This window comes from Canis lupus, chromosome 13 (genome assembly GCF_048164855.1).
Source record: "Canis lupus baileyi chromosome 13, mCanLup2.hap1, whole genome shotgun sequence".
NCBI classification, from domain to species: domain Eukaryota; kingdom Metazoa; phylum Chordata; class Mammalia; order Carnivora; family Canidae; genus Canis; species Canis lupus.
The window spans coordinates 14,582,823-14,601,021 of NC_132850.1; the positions used below are offsets into that span (position 1 = coordinate 14,582,823).

The 18,199-nt window shown below is 42.1% G+C and overlaps 1 protein-coding gene across 1 annotated transcript in view; it reads right to left on the reverse strand.

Annotated features, from left to right (window-relative positions):
* Nucleotides 1-11,252, reverse strand: part of CMPK1 (cytidine/uridine monophosphate kinase 1) — a 31,974-nt gene extending 20,722 nt beyond the window's left edge. Inside the window, exon 1 of the mRNA XM_072772230.1 lies at nt 11,006-11,252. Within this exon, the coding sequence (XP_072628331.1) occupies nt 11,006-11,176 (171 nt within the window). The 5' untranslated portion in view covers nt 11,177-11,252. The remainder of the gene's footprint in view (nt 1-11,005) is intronic.
* Between the last annotated feature and the right edge of the window lie 6,947 nt (nt 11,253-18,199).

An 18,199-nucleotide genomic window follows, 5' to 3' on the forward strand; every position in this document is an offset into this window, starting at 1 on the left:
AAATGGGTGAATTGTTTGGTAGGTGAATTACATTTCAATGAAGTTATTTTTTGAAGAAACAATACAATTTCTGAAAAATCACAAACAACAAAATTTCCACAACAGGGAATTAATTAATTATGTAATGTATCTAATCTACATGGTATATTATTAAATAGATTACATGGTAAAAGTATATTTATTAATATGGTAATATGTTTATAATATTATAAGTGAAAAAAGCAGGAAACCTGTTTTCACTTATAATAGCACGAGCCTACTAAAAAAAAGATGTCCGGAAGAATATGTATGCCCCAAAATACTGATTGATGGTAGCTTTCTCTGGATGGTAAGATTATTGGTAATTTTTATACTTTTTTCCTTTTAAAGATTTTATTTATTTGAGAGAGAGAGAGGAGAGAGAGCACAAGCAGGAAGGAAGGGAAGGGGGAGGGGAGACAGGCAGATTGCCCCCTGCGTGGGAAGCTCAAGGATCCTGAGATCAGCCCAGGACCCTGAGATCACGACCTGAGGCGGTCAGATGCCTGAGTGAGCCATCCAGGCGCCCCTATACTCTTCTTTTTATGTATCTATATTTTCTAAATTTTGTGTAATGTGTCTATACTACTTGCATAATAAAAAAGTAACCAAAATAAAAAGCATGCACATCTTTAATAACAGGACCGTTAAGGTGTGTGTGTGTGTATCTCTGTGTGTGTATGTGTATATATATATACATATATATATACACACACACACATATATATATATATATACAGCATTAGCTCGACACTTAACCCATCATTAGGTCATTAGCTCCATTTGGCATCTAATAATCTATTTTCAATATAAATAGCATTTATACTATAAACTTCCTTAAATCCACCACCCTTTCTAGGAATTCTAAATGTAAACTAACTCCAAATATTTTCTCTAAGTAGAAAGATCTTTCATATTCCATAGACTCTAAAATACCATACTAGATTTTCTAAAATTTATAAACTGATCAGTGAGCAATCACTTCCTATGTTATAGCAAACAAAGAATATAATGCTTTCCAAAACTATTTTTATCCAAATTATTTTTTTATTTCTTTCTTATAGATCTTTTCTAAAATAAGTGTCACGTACTCAGCCAAATGTTATAGAAGCATCATCTCATTTCACCTTCCTAACAACTCAGTGAGGTCGGCATACAGAATCATAGAAGTTAGTGAAAATAACTGTAGGTGGTAGACAGAGATTAAAACCAATGTCTGACTCCAAAGTCTAGATGCTTTCTAATTCCATGCTTTCTTGTAAGAAAGTTGGTCCTAATATCCCATTTCTTACATATTTGTAATTTTAAAAATACATACATACACAATTCTATTTCAGAAAGCTATTTCTTTTCCCACCTTATACATTCTTTGTTATCAGCCTAAAGATCTATGTAAACATAAAATACATGGGAATTTATTAAACACAATTGCTTGGTGCTCATAATTCATACAACACAAATGGCACAGAAGGTATACCTATTCAGAGGGACTGGATAATTTACCTCTGAGTGTGACTACACATGGATCACTAAAGTCTTGGGATACATATTTGTTTCAGGGTTGGCAAGACCACCTACTTCTATCCATCTCCTTTTACAAAAGAGAACATTGAGATAAACTGCCTTGCCAGTTAGAGAGGAAAAAAAGCACCTGAACCCAAGTCTCCTGACTATTAATCCACAGTGGGCATCTGGGGCAATTCCTCAGTGACAGACACAGAGAGACAGTCTTTTGCCATCAAGCTACTTAATGCCTTTAAATAATAGAATCTGCTGGTAGAAATTAAAAAGGAAACTCCAAAAAATAAATAAATAAATAAATAATAAAATAAATAAATAAATAAATAAATAAATAAATAAATAAATAAATAAATAAATAAATAGGAAACTCCAACTTGATATACTTTATCATTTGGTTGTATCCTACCATATGGATGAAGAGAACTTTATCCATACACAAAGAGCCAGGCATATTTGACCTAACTACCATTCAGTCAGATTTTGACCATCCTTGTTTCACTCTTGCCTTTGAGACCACCACCACTTCTGAGATTGTTACCATTTCCACTTGCCTCATCTAATAATTACTAAGTAAGTAGCAAATAAAATATTCTACTATTTAAAAACCTAAATCAGCCATTAAGTCAATTCCCAATTACATAATCAAAACATCTGGGCTGTCTCTATTCCCCGTAGACACCAAGAAAATACTAATTTATGTTATCTACCTAAACCATACATAATTGGGATGCCTAGGTGACTCAGTGGTTGAGCATCTGCCTTCGACTCAGAGCGTGATACAGGGATTGAGTGTCTCCCCCCCACCTCATGCTCCCAGCAGGGAGCCTACTTCTCCCTCTGCCTATGTCTCTGCCTCTCTCTCTGTGTCCCTCATGAATAAGTAAATAAAATCTAAAAAATAGATAAATAAACAAACCATACATAATTATAAACGTGTATCTTATCCTTTAAATTAAACATAATACTTTCCAACAGCACATACCAGTGATGAATACATCACAGAAATTCCAAAGAGAAAGTAGGCAGGGCAGCAGTCTTTTGCGTAGCCCCAAGTTAAGCATATTTAATTGTTTGTTGATAAAGATACATCCTAATGATGAATAAAACCAACTTATGGGTCTTCTGGAGAAGACTGATGGAAACCAGGCATGGAACATGATTCATAGGACCCAGTCCCTCAAAGTGAAAGTTTCTGAGAATGGTAGGTAGCAACTCATGCTTTTTCCTTTACCAAAGTAATAATGGGTTTTTTTTTTATTTTTTTTTAATTTATTTATGATAGTCATACAGAGAGAGAGAGAGAGAGAGGCAGAGACACAGGCAGAGGGAGAAGCAGGCTCCATGCACCGAGAGCCCCACATGGGATTCGATCCTGGGTCTCCAGGATCGCGCCCTGGGCCAAAGGCAGACGCCAAACTGCTGCGTCACCCAGGGATCCCTTGATTTTCATATCTCTATAGTTTTTATGCCAGGTATGCAAGTTTACACATACCTTTTTTTTTTTTTTTTTTAAGATTTACTTATTTATTCATTCAGAGAGAGCAAAGAGAGAGGCAGAGACAGAGGCAGGGGGAGAAGCAGGCTCCATGCACGGGAGCCTGACATGGGATTCGATCCCGGGTCTCCAGGATCGCGCCCTGGGCCAAAGGCAGGCGCCAAACCACTGCGCCACCCAGGGATCCCCAGTAATAATGTTTTGTTAGTTGTATTTACCAGGCAGCATAAAATTGTTGGCAAACAATATGTTCACTCATACCTGTTCTCTATTAAATTCTAAGTGCTCTTATCACATGTTTAGCCTGTAAAAATGTTCTTGATTTGTCAAGTTAAAGTAATAGAAATGTTAGAGCAGGTACGTTTTCATAGGCAATTGGGCTAAAAGTATTGGCTTTAAGGTTAACAAGTCAGTGTGATCAAGCCAACATGATATGAAGAATAAGACAGTCATCCCCCCACGTCCACCCTTCTCCTCTTACCTGATCTAAAAGTCCCACTATTAGAGCAACTTCTCATGGTCCTGGGACTAAACCCTGCATAGGGCTCCCTGCTCAGTGGGGAGTCTGCTTCTCCCTCTCCTCCCCCACTTCATGCTCTCACTCTCTCAATTAAATAAATAAACCCTTAAAAAAAAAGGCTAACATTTATATATAGTTTACCACATGTCTGATACTGCTCTCAGAACTTTACATATATTAGCTCATTTAATCTATACAACACTCCTATATTTTATTATTCCCATTTTACAGATGAGGAAATTTAAGCAGAGATTAAATGAGTTGGCTGAGGTCACACACACACACACACACACACACACACACACACACAGTAGGTATTAGGATGAAATTCAAACCCAGGCAGTCTCACTATAGAATCTGAACACTACATATTGCCTAATAGACAATACACAGGTATGACTCTTCAACATTAATTCATATCCTTTCAATTTTTCTTCAGTTTAATGACTAAGAATGTAGCTACTTGTACCAAAATGCACCCAAAGTGTGGCTACTTAGACTCACTGCTCTAAGCATTTCCTTCATGACTATTTAAGGATAATAAGCATAGAGTAGGCAAAGGGGGGGGGGGTGCTAACTTACACAAATAATATTAGGCACTCTGCCAGACATTTTATTACATATGTTCTTTTGGTTAATCCTCATAAACACCATGAAAAGTAGATTAATATCCCAAATTTTCAGTAGAACTAAAAAGCAAAAATTTAAGTAACTCACCAAGAGGCAGGCACCCAGGTCTAAATGGCTTCAAAATCTACTTACATGTTTACTGAGCATCTTTTTATGCCAGATATCCTGCTGGGCACTAAAAATATGAAAGTAAATCAGAAATTCAAGGTTCTCCACCCATTCACATAGTCTCTGGGGTTCCCGGACCCAATTCTAACTTGAGGGACAGATTCCCTCACAAAGCAAATAATTCTCTAACACCAGCAGTGTCTGAGAATTCAACTCAATTCTGACAGTATCTACCCAGAAGATATTGCCAGCTTACACAGGTTAAAGGTTCAGTCCTACAAGACTGCCCCCTCACCACCACCACTTCAGAGACCAGTCCCAAGTCAAAGGTATTGCCTGCACTTCTGACCAACTGGCTATAAATCAGAGGGCCCCACGACCCCCTTTGGGTTTAAGTTGCTAGAATGGCTCAGAACTCAGAGAAACATTTTACTAACTAGATCACTGGTTTATTGTAAATAGGATGTAACTCAGGAACAGCCAAAGGCACAGAGCTTCCATGCCCACTCCATGCAAGTGTCTCCCCCTAAATCTCCACGTGTTCACCGACGCAGAAGCTCTCTGAACCCTGTCCTCCATTTTTTTTTTTTTTTTGGAAGCTTCATTACATAATCATGATTGATTAAATCACTGGCTACTGGCAACTGATTAAAACATCCAGGCTCACTGTCCTCCCTGGAGGTAAGGGGAAAAGGTGAGACTGAAAGTTCCAACCCCCAGATCACATGGTGGGTTTACCTCGCAACCAAACATCCCCCTTCCTTAGGCAGGGTCCAAACCCCACCTCATTAACCTAACAAGGAACACTTTTGTAACTCTCAACACTTAGGAAATTCCAAGGGTTTTTGGGAGCTATTTAAGTCAGGAAATGTGGACAAAGATCACAAGTTGTTTCACTATACCTAAGTATTGTTCAGATCTAATTACTTAACAAATAGAACTTAAGATATTTCTTTTGGACTACGGTAGTTGTGAAAAAATTACTGAGACACTAAGGGCACCATGAACTGAGAATGTTTGGGAATCTCTGTATGAAACTAAGATCTGAAAGATGAGCAAGCATTTTTTTTTTAAGATTTTTATTTATTCGTGATAGACAGAGAGAGAGAGAGAGAGAGAGAGAGGCAGAGATACAGGCAGAGGGAGAAGCAGGCTCCAAGCCCGACGCGGGACTCGATCCCGGGACTCCAGGATCGCACCCTGGGCCAAAGGCAGGCACCAAACCGCTGAGACACCCAGGGATTCCCCAAGATGAGCAAGCATTTTAAACACCAGGCAGGAGGAGTAAAAGACAGGTCCCCACCCTTGGAGACATTACAATATAGTTCAGAAAGCAAACTAAAAGATAAACAGTGTTAAAGCAATGTAATGTTAAACTTTAATATTTGTAAAACTTTTAAATATCTTTTCTCATAAAATTCTATTAAGTGTGTGTCTATCTCCATAAATTGAAAGCCCCTAGAAGCCTATATCCCTATATACAGATACATCACACAGTCTGTATTCAGGAAGTGTTTTCTGGGTCAATCTCATATAGGTTTACTCTCCTTAGGCTTTTCTCAGAAATGAAACCTCCAATTGCCCTATTCAAGGGTAACTCTGCTTTAAGTATTCTTTCCCCCACATCTCCCAGCTTCTTGCCTACTGTCCTTCAAAATTGATTTCAGACATATCATCTACCTGGGGAAGACCTCCTTGACCCACTAGACTAAAATTTAAATGGTAGAGTTAGTACATTTGTATCATAGGACTTACCACTTTGTTCTATAGTAGTCACCAATTAACTTCCTTGCCCCCATACTAACTGTAAGGTTTCAACAGTAGGATCTGTGCCTTATTCATCTCAGCAACAATCACAATCCCTAGCTCTCAAAAAACTAAATAAATGACAAGTAAAAGGAAATCTTTAAAATTATGCCTTTTTACTTTTATATACTTACTGAAAAAAATGAGGAATTTACTCAGAAAAGCTTTAGAAAGGAGATTTACAAATTTGCAAAAATTAAAGTGACTGATAACCATCCTGTGCTAATAAGGAACCATACACTGCTGATAGAAATCTAATAAGTATAATGTTTTTGAAAAGTATTGACAATTAATTATCAATTAAAATAAAAATATGCATATCCTCTGACTCAGCAATCCTACTTTTAGGAATTAACTTACAAAAAAAGTATCCATATGCAATGTCATATTTACAAGGAAGTTTTTTAAAGTACTGTTTGCAATATTAAAACAATTCCTGAAGACTATCCTGAATGTCCATCAATGGGGAATGGTACACCTATGCTATAGAATATGAATATGAATATTATGGAATATTCACAGCAACTAATAGAATAAATTAAATATATATGTAAAGACATGAAAAGATATCCATGATATATTCAGTAGAAAATAGAAGAATCCCATCTGGAGGTGAAAAAAACATATACACTGGCATTTTTATGTCTAAGAATATTGAGAAAGAGATGGGGAAGCAATTAAAATTAGACAGCTAATATGAATAACATCAGAATTAGAGGTGATTTAGCTTTTCCCAACCAAGTACATAAAAGGAGCAAGCTTTCAAAAGTAATGATAGTAATATCTCAGTATATTCTCCCCTCCTACAAGTTCTTAACCAAAAAAAAAAAAAAAAAATTCTGTTACAATCAGCTTTAATAAAAAGGTGGTACTTCAGAAGAGTCGGGAATTCTGTGGACTACCTCTTCTACAGATAATTTAAACTTTCTATTATATATATATATATATATAAAACCAACCTATTTCTTACTCTATCCTATTCCACCAAAAGGAGAGAAAGACCTAATTAAACAAGGTTCAGTGGATCTTCCTATCTAATTTCTTCTATGAACCATAATCTGCTTTAGGGATTTGCAATCAGGAGCTTGGTTTTAGAACACTCAGCAGATTTTCACAACCATACCTTTTATTCAGTGAGAGTAAGCAAAAGTGTTACATAAGAAATCTGAGTATGGGGCAGCCCAGGTGGCTCAGCGGTTTAGCGCCGCCTTCAGCCCAGGGCGTGATCCTAGAGATGCAGGATCAAGTCCCAAGTGGGGCTCCCTGCATGGAGCCTGCTTCTCCCTCTGCCTGTGCCTGTGCCTCTGCCTCTCTCTCTCTCTCTGTATGTTTCTCATAAATAAATAAAGAAAAAAAAAAAAAAAGAAATCTGAGTATGACAGCTGAGTCTCATTCAAACGTTTCCGTCCTGAAATTGGGAGAGCTAACTGCTACTTGGGCGCCCCCTGGGGACCAAACTTTAAAACTTTTTACATCTTAGGACAAACCAGGGTCCTCTAAAACTACTGACTCAAAAAATACTTATTGAGCCCTTAATATGTGCCAGGCACAATGTTCAGCACTGGAAACACAAAGGTAAATACAATCAACTTTCTTATTTCTACATGCTTAAAGTTAATACTATCGCAACATTTCTAAGCACGGTAGGTAGGAAGACCATACGAAGTATGAGTTACCTATATAGGCCCTGGAGAGAGTTATGACACAAAATGACAAGAATGCTTTTGGGGTTCTGAAGAAAGCAATTTGGCATGGAGATAAGCTTTAGCATAGATTGTTTATGTATGCAAATCTTTAAAAAAAGGAGGAGATTTAAGTATCCTTCCAGCTAACACATGCAAAATTGTGGTTATTTTGAAAGACAAATTTAGGTTATGGCACCAAAATTTTTCTTGGGCCAAAACATTATAAATAAAGCTTAATTTTAGAAATTAAAAAAATGACACAGATTCTCCATCTTGATTTTTTAGTAACAAGTTATTCCACAATGACTCTAAGCACTTAACTAATGAAAGGATTGCACTAATTTAGAAAACGGCTAATTTTCAAAGACAAATGGAGTACAAGAGGCCACAGATTTAGAAGCCATTAATCAGAAAATAAAACTGAGGACCAATACAAACAAAAGGGCGAAGTCAAACCCCAAATCTCCCTCAAATCCTCCCTTCCCAGTTCAGAACACTTGCAGAAGATACTATATCAGATTTGCCTTTTCTTCCTTAAGGTCTAGGAGAGTAAGTAGCAGAGGTAACTCACCTCAAGGAAGGGAGGGACGGAGGGAAGAGATGGAAGGGAGAAAAGAGATAGTAAGTACATACAGACATACAAACCAGCTTCCCTCCCATTATACCCTCATCATTAACTGCAATGCCCCAGGACATAGGAGGGCCAGATATTCTCAGATTCTATAGCCAGGCCCAAATAGGTACTTCTGGCAGGCTGAGTTGGAAATCAGTGTAATTCCCCATCTCCCCAAATTGTATTTCAGCCACATTTCAGGTACTCTGTGAGCTAAATTAGCGCTGGCATGATAGACAGGAAATTTAAACTTGACTTATAGAACTTTTTCTGTACAGAAAAAAACTTAGTCCCCAAAATTACAATTGTTTAGGATTCAGTTTATATTTGCCTATGAAATAAAATATTGAGTCAAAATACAAAAGACTCATGGGGCAGGGAACCCTCTGACTTAACATTCATAGACATTCCATTGTTTAGTCAGCGAGGAGGTAGCAATTGCTAAATTATAAACTATTTTGAATTTGTCTAAATCAACTTGTTTATGGCAATTGGAATCAAGAGCAACTATTTTCATGAAAGAAGATGACAATTTAAAACAATTTAAGCTCATATAATTGCCAAAATATTAAAGAATAATACATTATGAAACATTTAATCATGGAAGTCTTCTAGTTGGTAATTAACAGACTTAAAACATTATCAGCCATTACTGAACAGAGTAAAGAATACTAGCTACAGAATGTGTAGATTATTTTTAAAGCAGTGGAGTAATTTGAGTATTATTAGTTTAGATGTAGATATTTAAAACCAGGTCATGATTCAGAGACAAAATATTTAAATGCATTCAAATATAGCAGTCACAAACCAATTTTTAAAGTAATACAACTTCAAAGTATAAATAACCAATGTCAAAAATTAAGAACAGGAAGTCTAAAATGGAGAAAAAAGTCTGCATTTATGTGTGCCAGATATCTGACCTTATTTAATATTCACAAATACCATAGTAGATAGGTATTATTTCTCTCTTTTCACAGAGGAAGCCAGCTAAATGTAACAACTTCTCTGGGACTAAAACAGTAAATGGGGGGTTGCCTGGCTGGCTCAGTCTGTAGACCTTGCCACTCCTGATCTCCAGGTTGTGAGTTCAAGCTCCAGATTGAGTGTACCGATTACTCAAAAATAAATAAAATCTTAAAAACCAAAACAAAACAAAACAAAAAAATAGTAAACAGCAGAGTGAGGATTTAAACCCATGTCTGTTTGACTCTGAAATCTTTTCTCCTTCCCCTATCATATCATATACATGTATTTCATATATTAAAAGCAGACAAACCTGAAATCATCCGATTGCCACTTGTCTTAAAAAGTTAAAAGAATCAATAAAAATAAGAAAAATATTTGTATTTTTTTTGGTCGATTTAGCTCCACTTTTATTCCTAAAAATGACCAATAACTATAAAGACATCTGTAAAATAGCGATGAAGTAGATGCTACCATTTGACTTTCTTTGGACGTTCTTTAGAGAATAAAATATAGGACATGGATGGATTGTATGAACACAGGAGAGGAGTGAAAGCCCGAAGGTAACGCTGTAAGCCACGTCCTGGAACGGAAGAGGGCATTATTTTAGAAGTTCTGGGTCACACCTTGTGTGGTCACCGAGTGTCACACGGGTTGTCTGGGTGTTCTACAGGACCACTCGTTTCTAGATATCCTCTGTTTTCCTTTACCTCCAATTTCATTCCCCGGATTCGCCAATAAAGCCTTTCTCCTCAGTGTCACTGCGGCTAAGCACGTTTATCTGTTTGAAAAATAACAGAATTGAACCGGTAACCCTAACACGTCGTGAAGCGACAACAAAGAAAGTACGCAATCTTAGCGCTGGGAGGTATTTTACGCTGAGCTTAAATCTGGTGCACAGCCTTAGGGTCGAGAGCGCAAAGGGGAGTCGGAGGGAGGAGGGGGCTCGGCGGCGGGCGGAGCGGGGCCGGAGCGGGGCCGGAGCCGGGCGGGAGGCTGCAGCCTGAACTCCTACCCCGCGGCTCGGCTTTTCCACCGCACGAATCCCGGCTGCGCCTCGGAGCTGCTGCGGCCACGGCCGGGGCCAGCACAGCGCCGCGGGCACATCGCCGCGTCCCCGGGGTTCCTCCCAGGGCTGACACCGGGCTTCGCAGAGGGCGCGCGGGCAGAGGCGGAGGGGAGGAGCCGGCCCCGCCGCCGGACAGCCGCGAGCGCACGCCGCCTCTGACCTACCCCGCCCGCGCTCCCGCTGCCCGCACCCACCTCCCACCAGCCACACGCGGACCTCGGCGCGCCGGGGGCGGCGGGGCCCGGAGGCTGATCCTCCCGGATCCCCTTCCCAGCCCACTCTCCAGACGAACTTGGTCCCCAAATTGTAAGGAAAAAGGGGCGCGGGAACAAAGCGACCCCAAGCGGTCCCCCTCCGTTCTGGGCGCCCCCGAGGCGGGGGGACGTGGACTACGAGTCCCGACAGGCCGCGCGCCTCAGGACCCTCGACCACCGCCACGCGGGCGCCGCAAGGGTCGCCGGGACTCGTAGTCCGCGGAGACCGGGGCTCCCGGGGGCGCGGACCGCCCGGCGCGGCGGGACGGGCCGACCCGGCGTCCGGTCAAGCCCAGGGAGCGCGCCAGCTGCCCGGGCCTCACCTCGACGATGCGGGCGCACTGGGTCCCCTTGCCGGCGCCAGGACCGCCGAGGACGAACACGACCAGCGGTTTCATGAGGCGGCGAGGGCAGAGGAAAAGCGGCGGGCGGGTCAGCAGGGGGAAGCTAAGGCCCAGGACGTGCAGCAGCCTGCGGCCGCAGCGGCTCACCATACACCGCGTCTCCGCCCGACGCCGAGGAGAGCTGACAGCGGCCCGGCCGGCGGCGGCGCGGGGCGGGGCGGGGCGGGGGCAAGGGGGCGGGCCCAGTTGGCGCCCGCCGCCGCCCCGCCGCCGTGGCTGCCGAGGCGTCCGCGCCGCGGCCGGAAGGGGCGGGGCTTTCGCTGCGCGCTCCGCGCCTGCGCTCGGGCGCTCCTGTACGGGCTCGCGCCCCCCCCCCCTCCCCCCGTCCCCGCCCCGCCGGCCCTTCATCCCCGCTGGCCGGGCGGCGGGTGTGCGGATGCTGCGTGGGGCGCCGTCCGCGGCGGGCCTGAGCCCGAGTCTGCGGCGCGGCGCGCGGGAGAGAGAGCCTAGTGTCTGCGCGGGACGGGGGTGGGCCGCCGCGCTGGACAGGCCAACCTGGAAGGGGTGGATGACAGACAAGGAGGAGGGAAGAAATAGCCGTACAGGCGTTGCAGGAAAAAAGCGGAAGAATAAGGAGGGATGGATGTCATTGGGCGCGCGCAGTCCGAGAGAGCCTCTGCAGAGGTGACCTTTAAGCCAAGACATAAGGCTTGGAAAGAGCAAGAGCAGGGTAGCGTGTCCCACAAAAAGAAATGCATATGCAAAAACCCTAAACCGGGGCAGCCCGGGTGGCCCAGCGGTTTGGCGCCACCTTCAGCCCAGGGCCTGATCCTGGAGACCCGGGATCGAGTCCCACGTCAGGCTCCCTGCACGGAGCCTGCTTCTCCCTCTGCCTGTCTCTCTCTCTCTCTCTCTCTCTCTGTCATGAATAAATAAATAAAATCTTAAAAAAAAAAAAAAAAACTAAGCCGGCTTGTGTTGGGAAAGGTCAGAGAGAGCAGAGCTGTGGGAATGAATGAGGCAGAGAACGGAGTGTGGGAGAGGAAGGCCCAGGCTGGTGGTACAGGCCCTTTGGGTGTGGAAAGGAGTTGGGATTATGTTCTAATTACGGTGAGAAGCCCCTTAACTATAACTCCATTGCTCTGCACGTGAGGAAAATCTCTTTAAATACAAATAAAAGCTAAGTGCTTCCGTCACACCAACCACATTTCTTTTTTTTTTTTTTTAAGATTATTTATTTATTCATGGGGAGGGGAAGGGCAGAGACACACACAGGCAGAGGGAGAAGCAGGCTCCATGCAGGGAGCCCGACGTGGGACTCGACATGGGACTCGACATGGGACTCGACATGGGACTCCAGGATCACGCCCTGGGCTGAAGGCAGACGCTTTAACCGCTGAGCCACCCAAGGATCCCTACACCAACCGCATTTCAAGTGCTCGATGGGCACGTGCGGTAGTGGCAACTGTATTGGACATTGCACAGAGAGAACATACCCACTGCACTAAGTTCTGTTGGCTAGTCCTGTGCTGGGCTTGTACTTAAGCTCCCCGGGATGATGTGATGATAGAAAGGGAGACAGGTAACCCCCTGAGAAGAAAACTCAAAGGGGCAAAAGGAGGACCTGAGATGACTTAAGAGGTTTTAAGAGTTAGGGGCACCTGCATAGCTCAGTTGGTTAAGCTTCCAGCTCTTGATTTTGGCCCATGTCGGTGGAATTCAGGCCCCCTCCCTGCCCTGTGCTTACCGGGGTGGCTGCTTGAGATTCTCTCCCTCACCCGGCACACACACACATCCCATGCACGCACTTCTCTCCTCTCTCTCTCTCTCTTTCTCTCTCTCTCTCAAGTGGATGGATAAATCTTTAAAAACGTATATTTTTTTAAAAAGTAAGAGACAAAGACATTAATTTGCAATAGGAGTTGCAAGAAGGGCACCATTGCAGGAAAGTGTGAAGGTAGAGTTCCTGTCTGAAAATTGTACTTTCTCAGTAAAGAAAAGGCAACATCAATTAAGGGTAAAGATTTTGAGGTAGGATGTTTGAGGAGAGAGAAGATACAATTTTTTTTTCATTTTTCCATCTTTTAAGAATGGAAAAATTAGTTTTCTCAAGATAACTAGTCAGTAGGACTCGTGAGCAATTATTAAGAGCTCACTTGGTGTTTTAGATCACGGCTTTAAATCACTGAAGGTATTTGTTCAGGTGCAGGCAGAGAGAAGACAAATTCTTGAGGCCATCCAGGGTTGGGTGTTTACCAAACAAGTACAACAGAGGGAGAGAGGACCAAGATGGAGTTTGCACAAGAATGTTTGTTAGGATATATATGGAATCAAAACCATATTGGGCAGCCCAGGTGGCTTAGCAGTTTAGCATCCGCTTAAGCCCAGGGCATGATCCTAGAGACCTGGGATGGAGTCCCTTTCGGGCTCCCTGCATGGAGCCTGCTTCTCCCTCTGCCTGTGTCTCTGCCTCTCTCTTTCTCATTAATAGATATATTTTTTAAAATCTTAAAAAAAAAAAAAAAACATATAAAAAAGCAAATGATGGGGCAGCCCGGGTGGCTCAGCGGTTTAGTGCCGCCTTCGGCCCAGGGCCTGATCCTGGAGACCCAGGATCGAGTCCCACATCAGTCTCTCTGCATGGAGTCTGCTTCTTCTGCCTGTGTCTCTGCCTCTCTCTCTCTCTCTCTCTCTTTGTGTCTCTCATGAATAAATAAATAAAATCTTTAAAAAAATAGCAAATGATGGCATATGAGGCCTGATTGTGGGGATGTAGAGGAGAGCCAGGAAGGGGGCCAAGGTATTCGAAGCATCCATGTTTTGGGTTTGTTTTTTTTTTTTAAGATTTTATTTATTCATGAGAGACACTGAGAAGTAGAGACACAGAGGGAGAAGCAGGCTCCCCACAGGGACCCCGATGTGGGACTCGATCCTGGGACCCCGGGACCCTGAGCCGAAGGCAAACACTCAACCACTGAGCCACCCAGGCGTCCCAGAAGCATCGGTGTTGAAGAATGACTGCAGTGGGGTATTTGAGCAAGTAAACTGGCAGTACAGATGCCAGTGCTCTGGGTGGGATATTTGGAATTAAGATTTCAGAGACTATAAGTTTATGATGATGTTGAGATCCAGGATGAACCCAAGCTGGATGAGACTATGGGAGTAGAAGACTGAGGCAAGAGCATGCCCTGTAGTTGGAACTGAGTGGCCAGGGTGTTGGATTTTCATCCAAGAAGTTTACATCATCGCATTAGGGTCCAGAGACAAACTATGAAAGAGGAACAAAGTTGTTGAAGTGACAAGAAGGTTGGTACATGATAGCAAACAGGAGGGGAAGAGGGAGATATAGCCTCTGTCTGGCTACCCCTAGTCTCTTTCCTCTCTACTACTCCTTTCCTCCCCCTCACCCAGTATTTCTAGTCTCCTCTCCATCTCATCCTTCCTTCTCTCCCTCCCTCCTCTCCCTTTTTAAACTTATTCCTATCTCTCCTCCCCTTCTCCCATTTCTCACTTCCTCCCATTCTCCTCATCTAGTTCTCTTTTTCTGTCCTTCTCCCTGCCTTGTTCTCTTTCTTTGCCGGTCTTATCTCTTCTCCCTTCAGTTACTACTTCCTTCCTTTCCATAATTTCTACCTTTTCCTTCCCATCATGGAGGAGGGAATAGAATATCTCAGGTCATCACAGCTCGAAAAATATTATGATTAGTAACTTACTTGTATTCCTTCACAATATTTCTTTTTTCTTTTTCTTTTTCTTTTTTTTTTCTTTTTTTTTTTTTTTTGTGTGTGTGTGTGTGTGTGCTTGTTTATTGAGCCCCCTGGACCCCTGGGAAGGAGGAGCTGGGGCACCAATCAGCTGAAAAAAAGAACAGTTGGTCATAATACTAAGAAGCTGTAGGAGTACAAAAAAGGCCATATTGAAGCAGATGTGCCTTCTTTTCCTTTGTGCATGTTCTCTCAACTCTTTTCTGTATCTCTTCTGGCAATTAGAGTTAAAAGAATTTGTTCAGGATATGGGAGCTGTGGAAAAGAGGATTAGGAAGCTATTCACATGCTGTCAGTGAAGACCTTAGGGCATAAACAAAAAAGTAGTCTTTCTTGCTCCCTTGGTAGAGTTCACCAGAATAAGGAATCCACACAGGAGTTTGAACCCCAAATCTCATTGTATACGTACATATAGCAAGATGCAGGGACCTTTCTAAGTCTCCCTGGAGAACTATGACCACCTTACATTGAGTACTTACGGTCTCGTACCTTGTGCAGCTCTTTGTGCCAACCATGCTAGGCAACTAAGGAAAATACTGTTGTGAATATATACCAAAAAGTGAAACCCATATATCCATCTCTGCCAAGGGTTTTCCAGGGAGTTATTTCCAGGAAGAACAAGGTTAGGCCAAAGAAAAATTTATTATTTGTTAGCTCTTTGGGCCTGTACTGGTTATCTATTGCTACATAACAAACCAACCCCAAAACTTAACGGCTTGCAACATGAAATGCTTAATGTGGGAACCCCGCCCTCTCTTCTCCCCTCCTCCCCTTGCCCCTCATTGGTGACCTGGAGTGTTCAGTGTGAATAGTGCTCAGTAGAAAGAGGATAAACATGGAGTTTTTCCAAAACACCCATGTCATCGGACCAGGCACTCCCATGGGCCCAAGCCAAGCATTCATAAAAGACACCATGATACTCGGATGCTTTAACATTTAACCCCTCTATTTGTCCACAGTGAAGGGTCAAACTCTTAGCGCCTTGCTCCTAATTTGTACTCAAAGAATTTGCTTTTTTTTCTTAACCTTAGATCAGTGCTTCTACTCCTTGGAGGTAGCAGAGAAAAGAAGGAATTCCACCTAGATGCAAACAACCAGACCTTCAAAAATAGTATGCCTTAATAAATATATATTGAATAAATGGATGTCACCCAGTAGAGAGCCATTTCCTATCTAAACCCATAGATTAGGGTGCCTGAGTAGCTCAGTCGGTTGAGTGTCTGCCTTTGGCTCAGGTTGTGATCCCAGGGTCCTGGGATTGAGCCCCACATCAGGTTCCCTGCTCTGCGGGGAGCCTGCCTCTCCCTCTGCCTCCCTCTTTCTCTGTCTCTCATGAATAAATAAAATCTTTTAAAAAAGAATAAACCCATAGATTGATTTCATAATTTTGATGAACATATATTGAATATCCACTAAGTACCAGGCATTTCACTTACATTATCTAATTGTTAGATATTCAAACTTTTTAATAATCAGTACAATCAGAATATCTGTAGATTTCCTTGCCAAGATTTGCTATGCCAGGCATCATCTTTCTAATTGCTGGATCATAAAGAAGTACTTGGGGTCCCAGGAGAAGGGTGGAGGGCACTCAAAGTGCTCAGTGGAGTAGCTATAAACTAACTAATATGAAAATAATTAATTATTTTAACCACCAATACGGTCTTACCAGTTGTGTTGGTTATACATTAGCCTTGCCTTATAGAATCCTCATAACACTGTGACATTAGTACTGTCATTTTGCAGATGGAGAAACAGCCAGGAAATGGAAGTACTTTGTTCAAGACCACACAGGCAGTAGATAAAGTCAAATTCAAACTTGGTGTTATATGGCTTTAAATCTGCATTCTTTCTCTACAATTCAGACCCCTTATAAGATAAAAAAGTTCCATATTCACAAAAGTCCTGCAAAGTTAGTTCTGTTTTTTAAAAAGATTATTTATTTATTTATTTATTCATGAGAGACACACACAGAGAGAAGCAGAGACATAGGCAGAGGGAGAAGCAGGCTTCCTTGGGGAGCCTGATGCAGGACTTGATCCCAGGACCCCAGGATCATGACCTGAGCCAAAGACAGATGCTCAACCACTAAGTCACCCAGGTGCCCAAAATTAGTTCTGTTATAGATGAGAAGACTGATCTCAGGAAGACATATAACAAGAGCTCTCCTCAAAACCCACTCCTACCCATATGTTTATTTATCATCAAGTACCTTAGGTCTTTGGGGCATGTATTCAGTGCATGCATATTATTTCCAGGGTATAGCTATGTTCCTAGTGAACTTTATAGGAGCTTAAAAAGCAGAGCCTTGTCACTTATCTGCCCTATTTATCATAATTATCCTTTAGGGATAGATCATCTGTTCCTATATTTTCATTTTTCCATTCTTGAACATACATACCTCTTTGCTGGTATGTGCCATTCATTTTTCAGGATTCAGCTCAGAGTTTACCTCCTTCAGGAAGCTCTGTCCAAACTTGCAAGACTGGGTTAGGTGCCTCTTTTTTCTTCTTCTATACACATAACCACCACTGTGGTATATTGTGTATCTCCACACTAGATTTAGAACTTCTAGAGGGAAGAGACTATGTCTGATTACTCTTTATACAGCATTACAACTTATTACTTGTAGCAGTATGATTCACTCTCTTAAGGGTACTCCAAGGTCCTTGGAAGATTTAGACTACTTTGGTTGCTGCCACTCAAGTTTTATCTATGGTGGTCTTTGGCAGCTACTTCCCTGTAATTACAAAAATACTTTTCCTGATATACTTAGGAACCAGTTTCTAAAATCAGTCTGGGTGATGAAGCAAAGACACGGCATATGGTAGCAAAGGAGGGGGGTGGCAGGCCATATGCTTTACATTCAGGCCTTTGTAACCATCTATTATTTTGTGATCTGTTTCCTGGAAGGATGCTTAGTACATTATATCACCTGATACTTAATGGAGTTTCTAAAATGAAGATTTCTATTACTTAGATTTGCATATTTGCATATTCGATTTCCTCTTTTATCAAAGGACCTCTTATCAAATATTCTAAGAACATTTGTTAAAAGAAATATGGTCTTTAAAAACCTGACGTGGCAAATCTGATCACAGGCAATATGCCTAACCTCTTGGAGGTGTGTCAGCTGAACTCCATCAGGTCTATGCTGCAGAAAAGCAGGCTGAACAGGGAAGGGAGATTGTCTTTGACAGGTCTTAGCGTCTTTGCTATTAACTCTGTAAGCACAGGTAGGTTGGTTACACCTGTAGTTTTCTTGCCTGCAAAATCAGGATGATGGTACATTAACTCAGTCAAGCAAATACTCTTAGAGAATGTATCTGTATGTGTTATTTCATCATTCCTGTCTTCATTCCAAACAATCCAAGGTTTAAAAAAATAAGTAAAATATGGGGCACCTGGC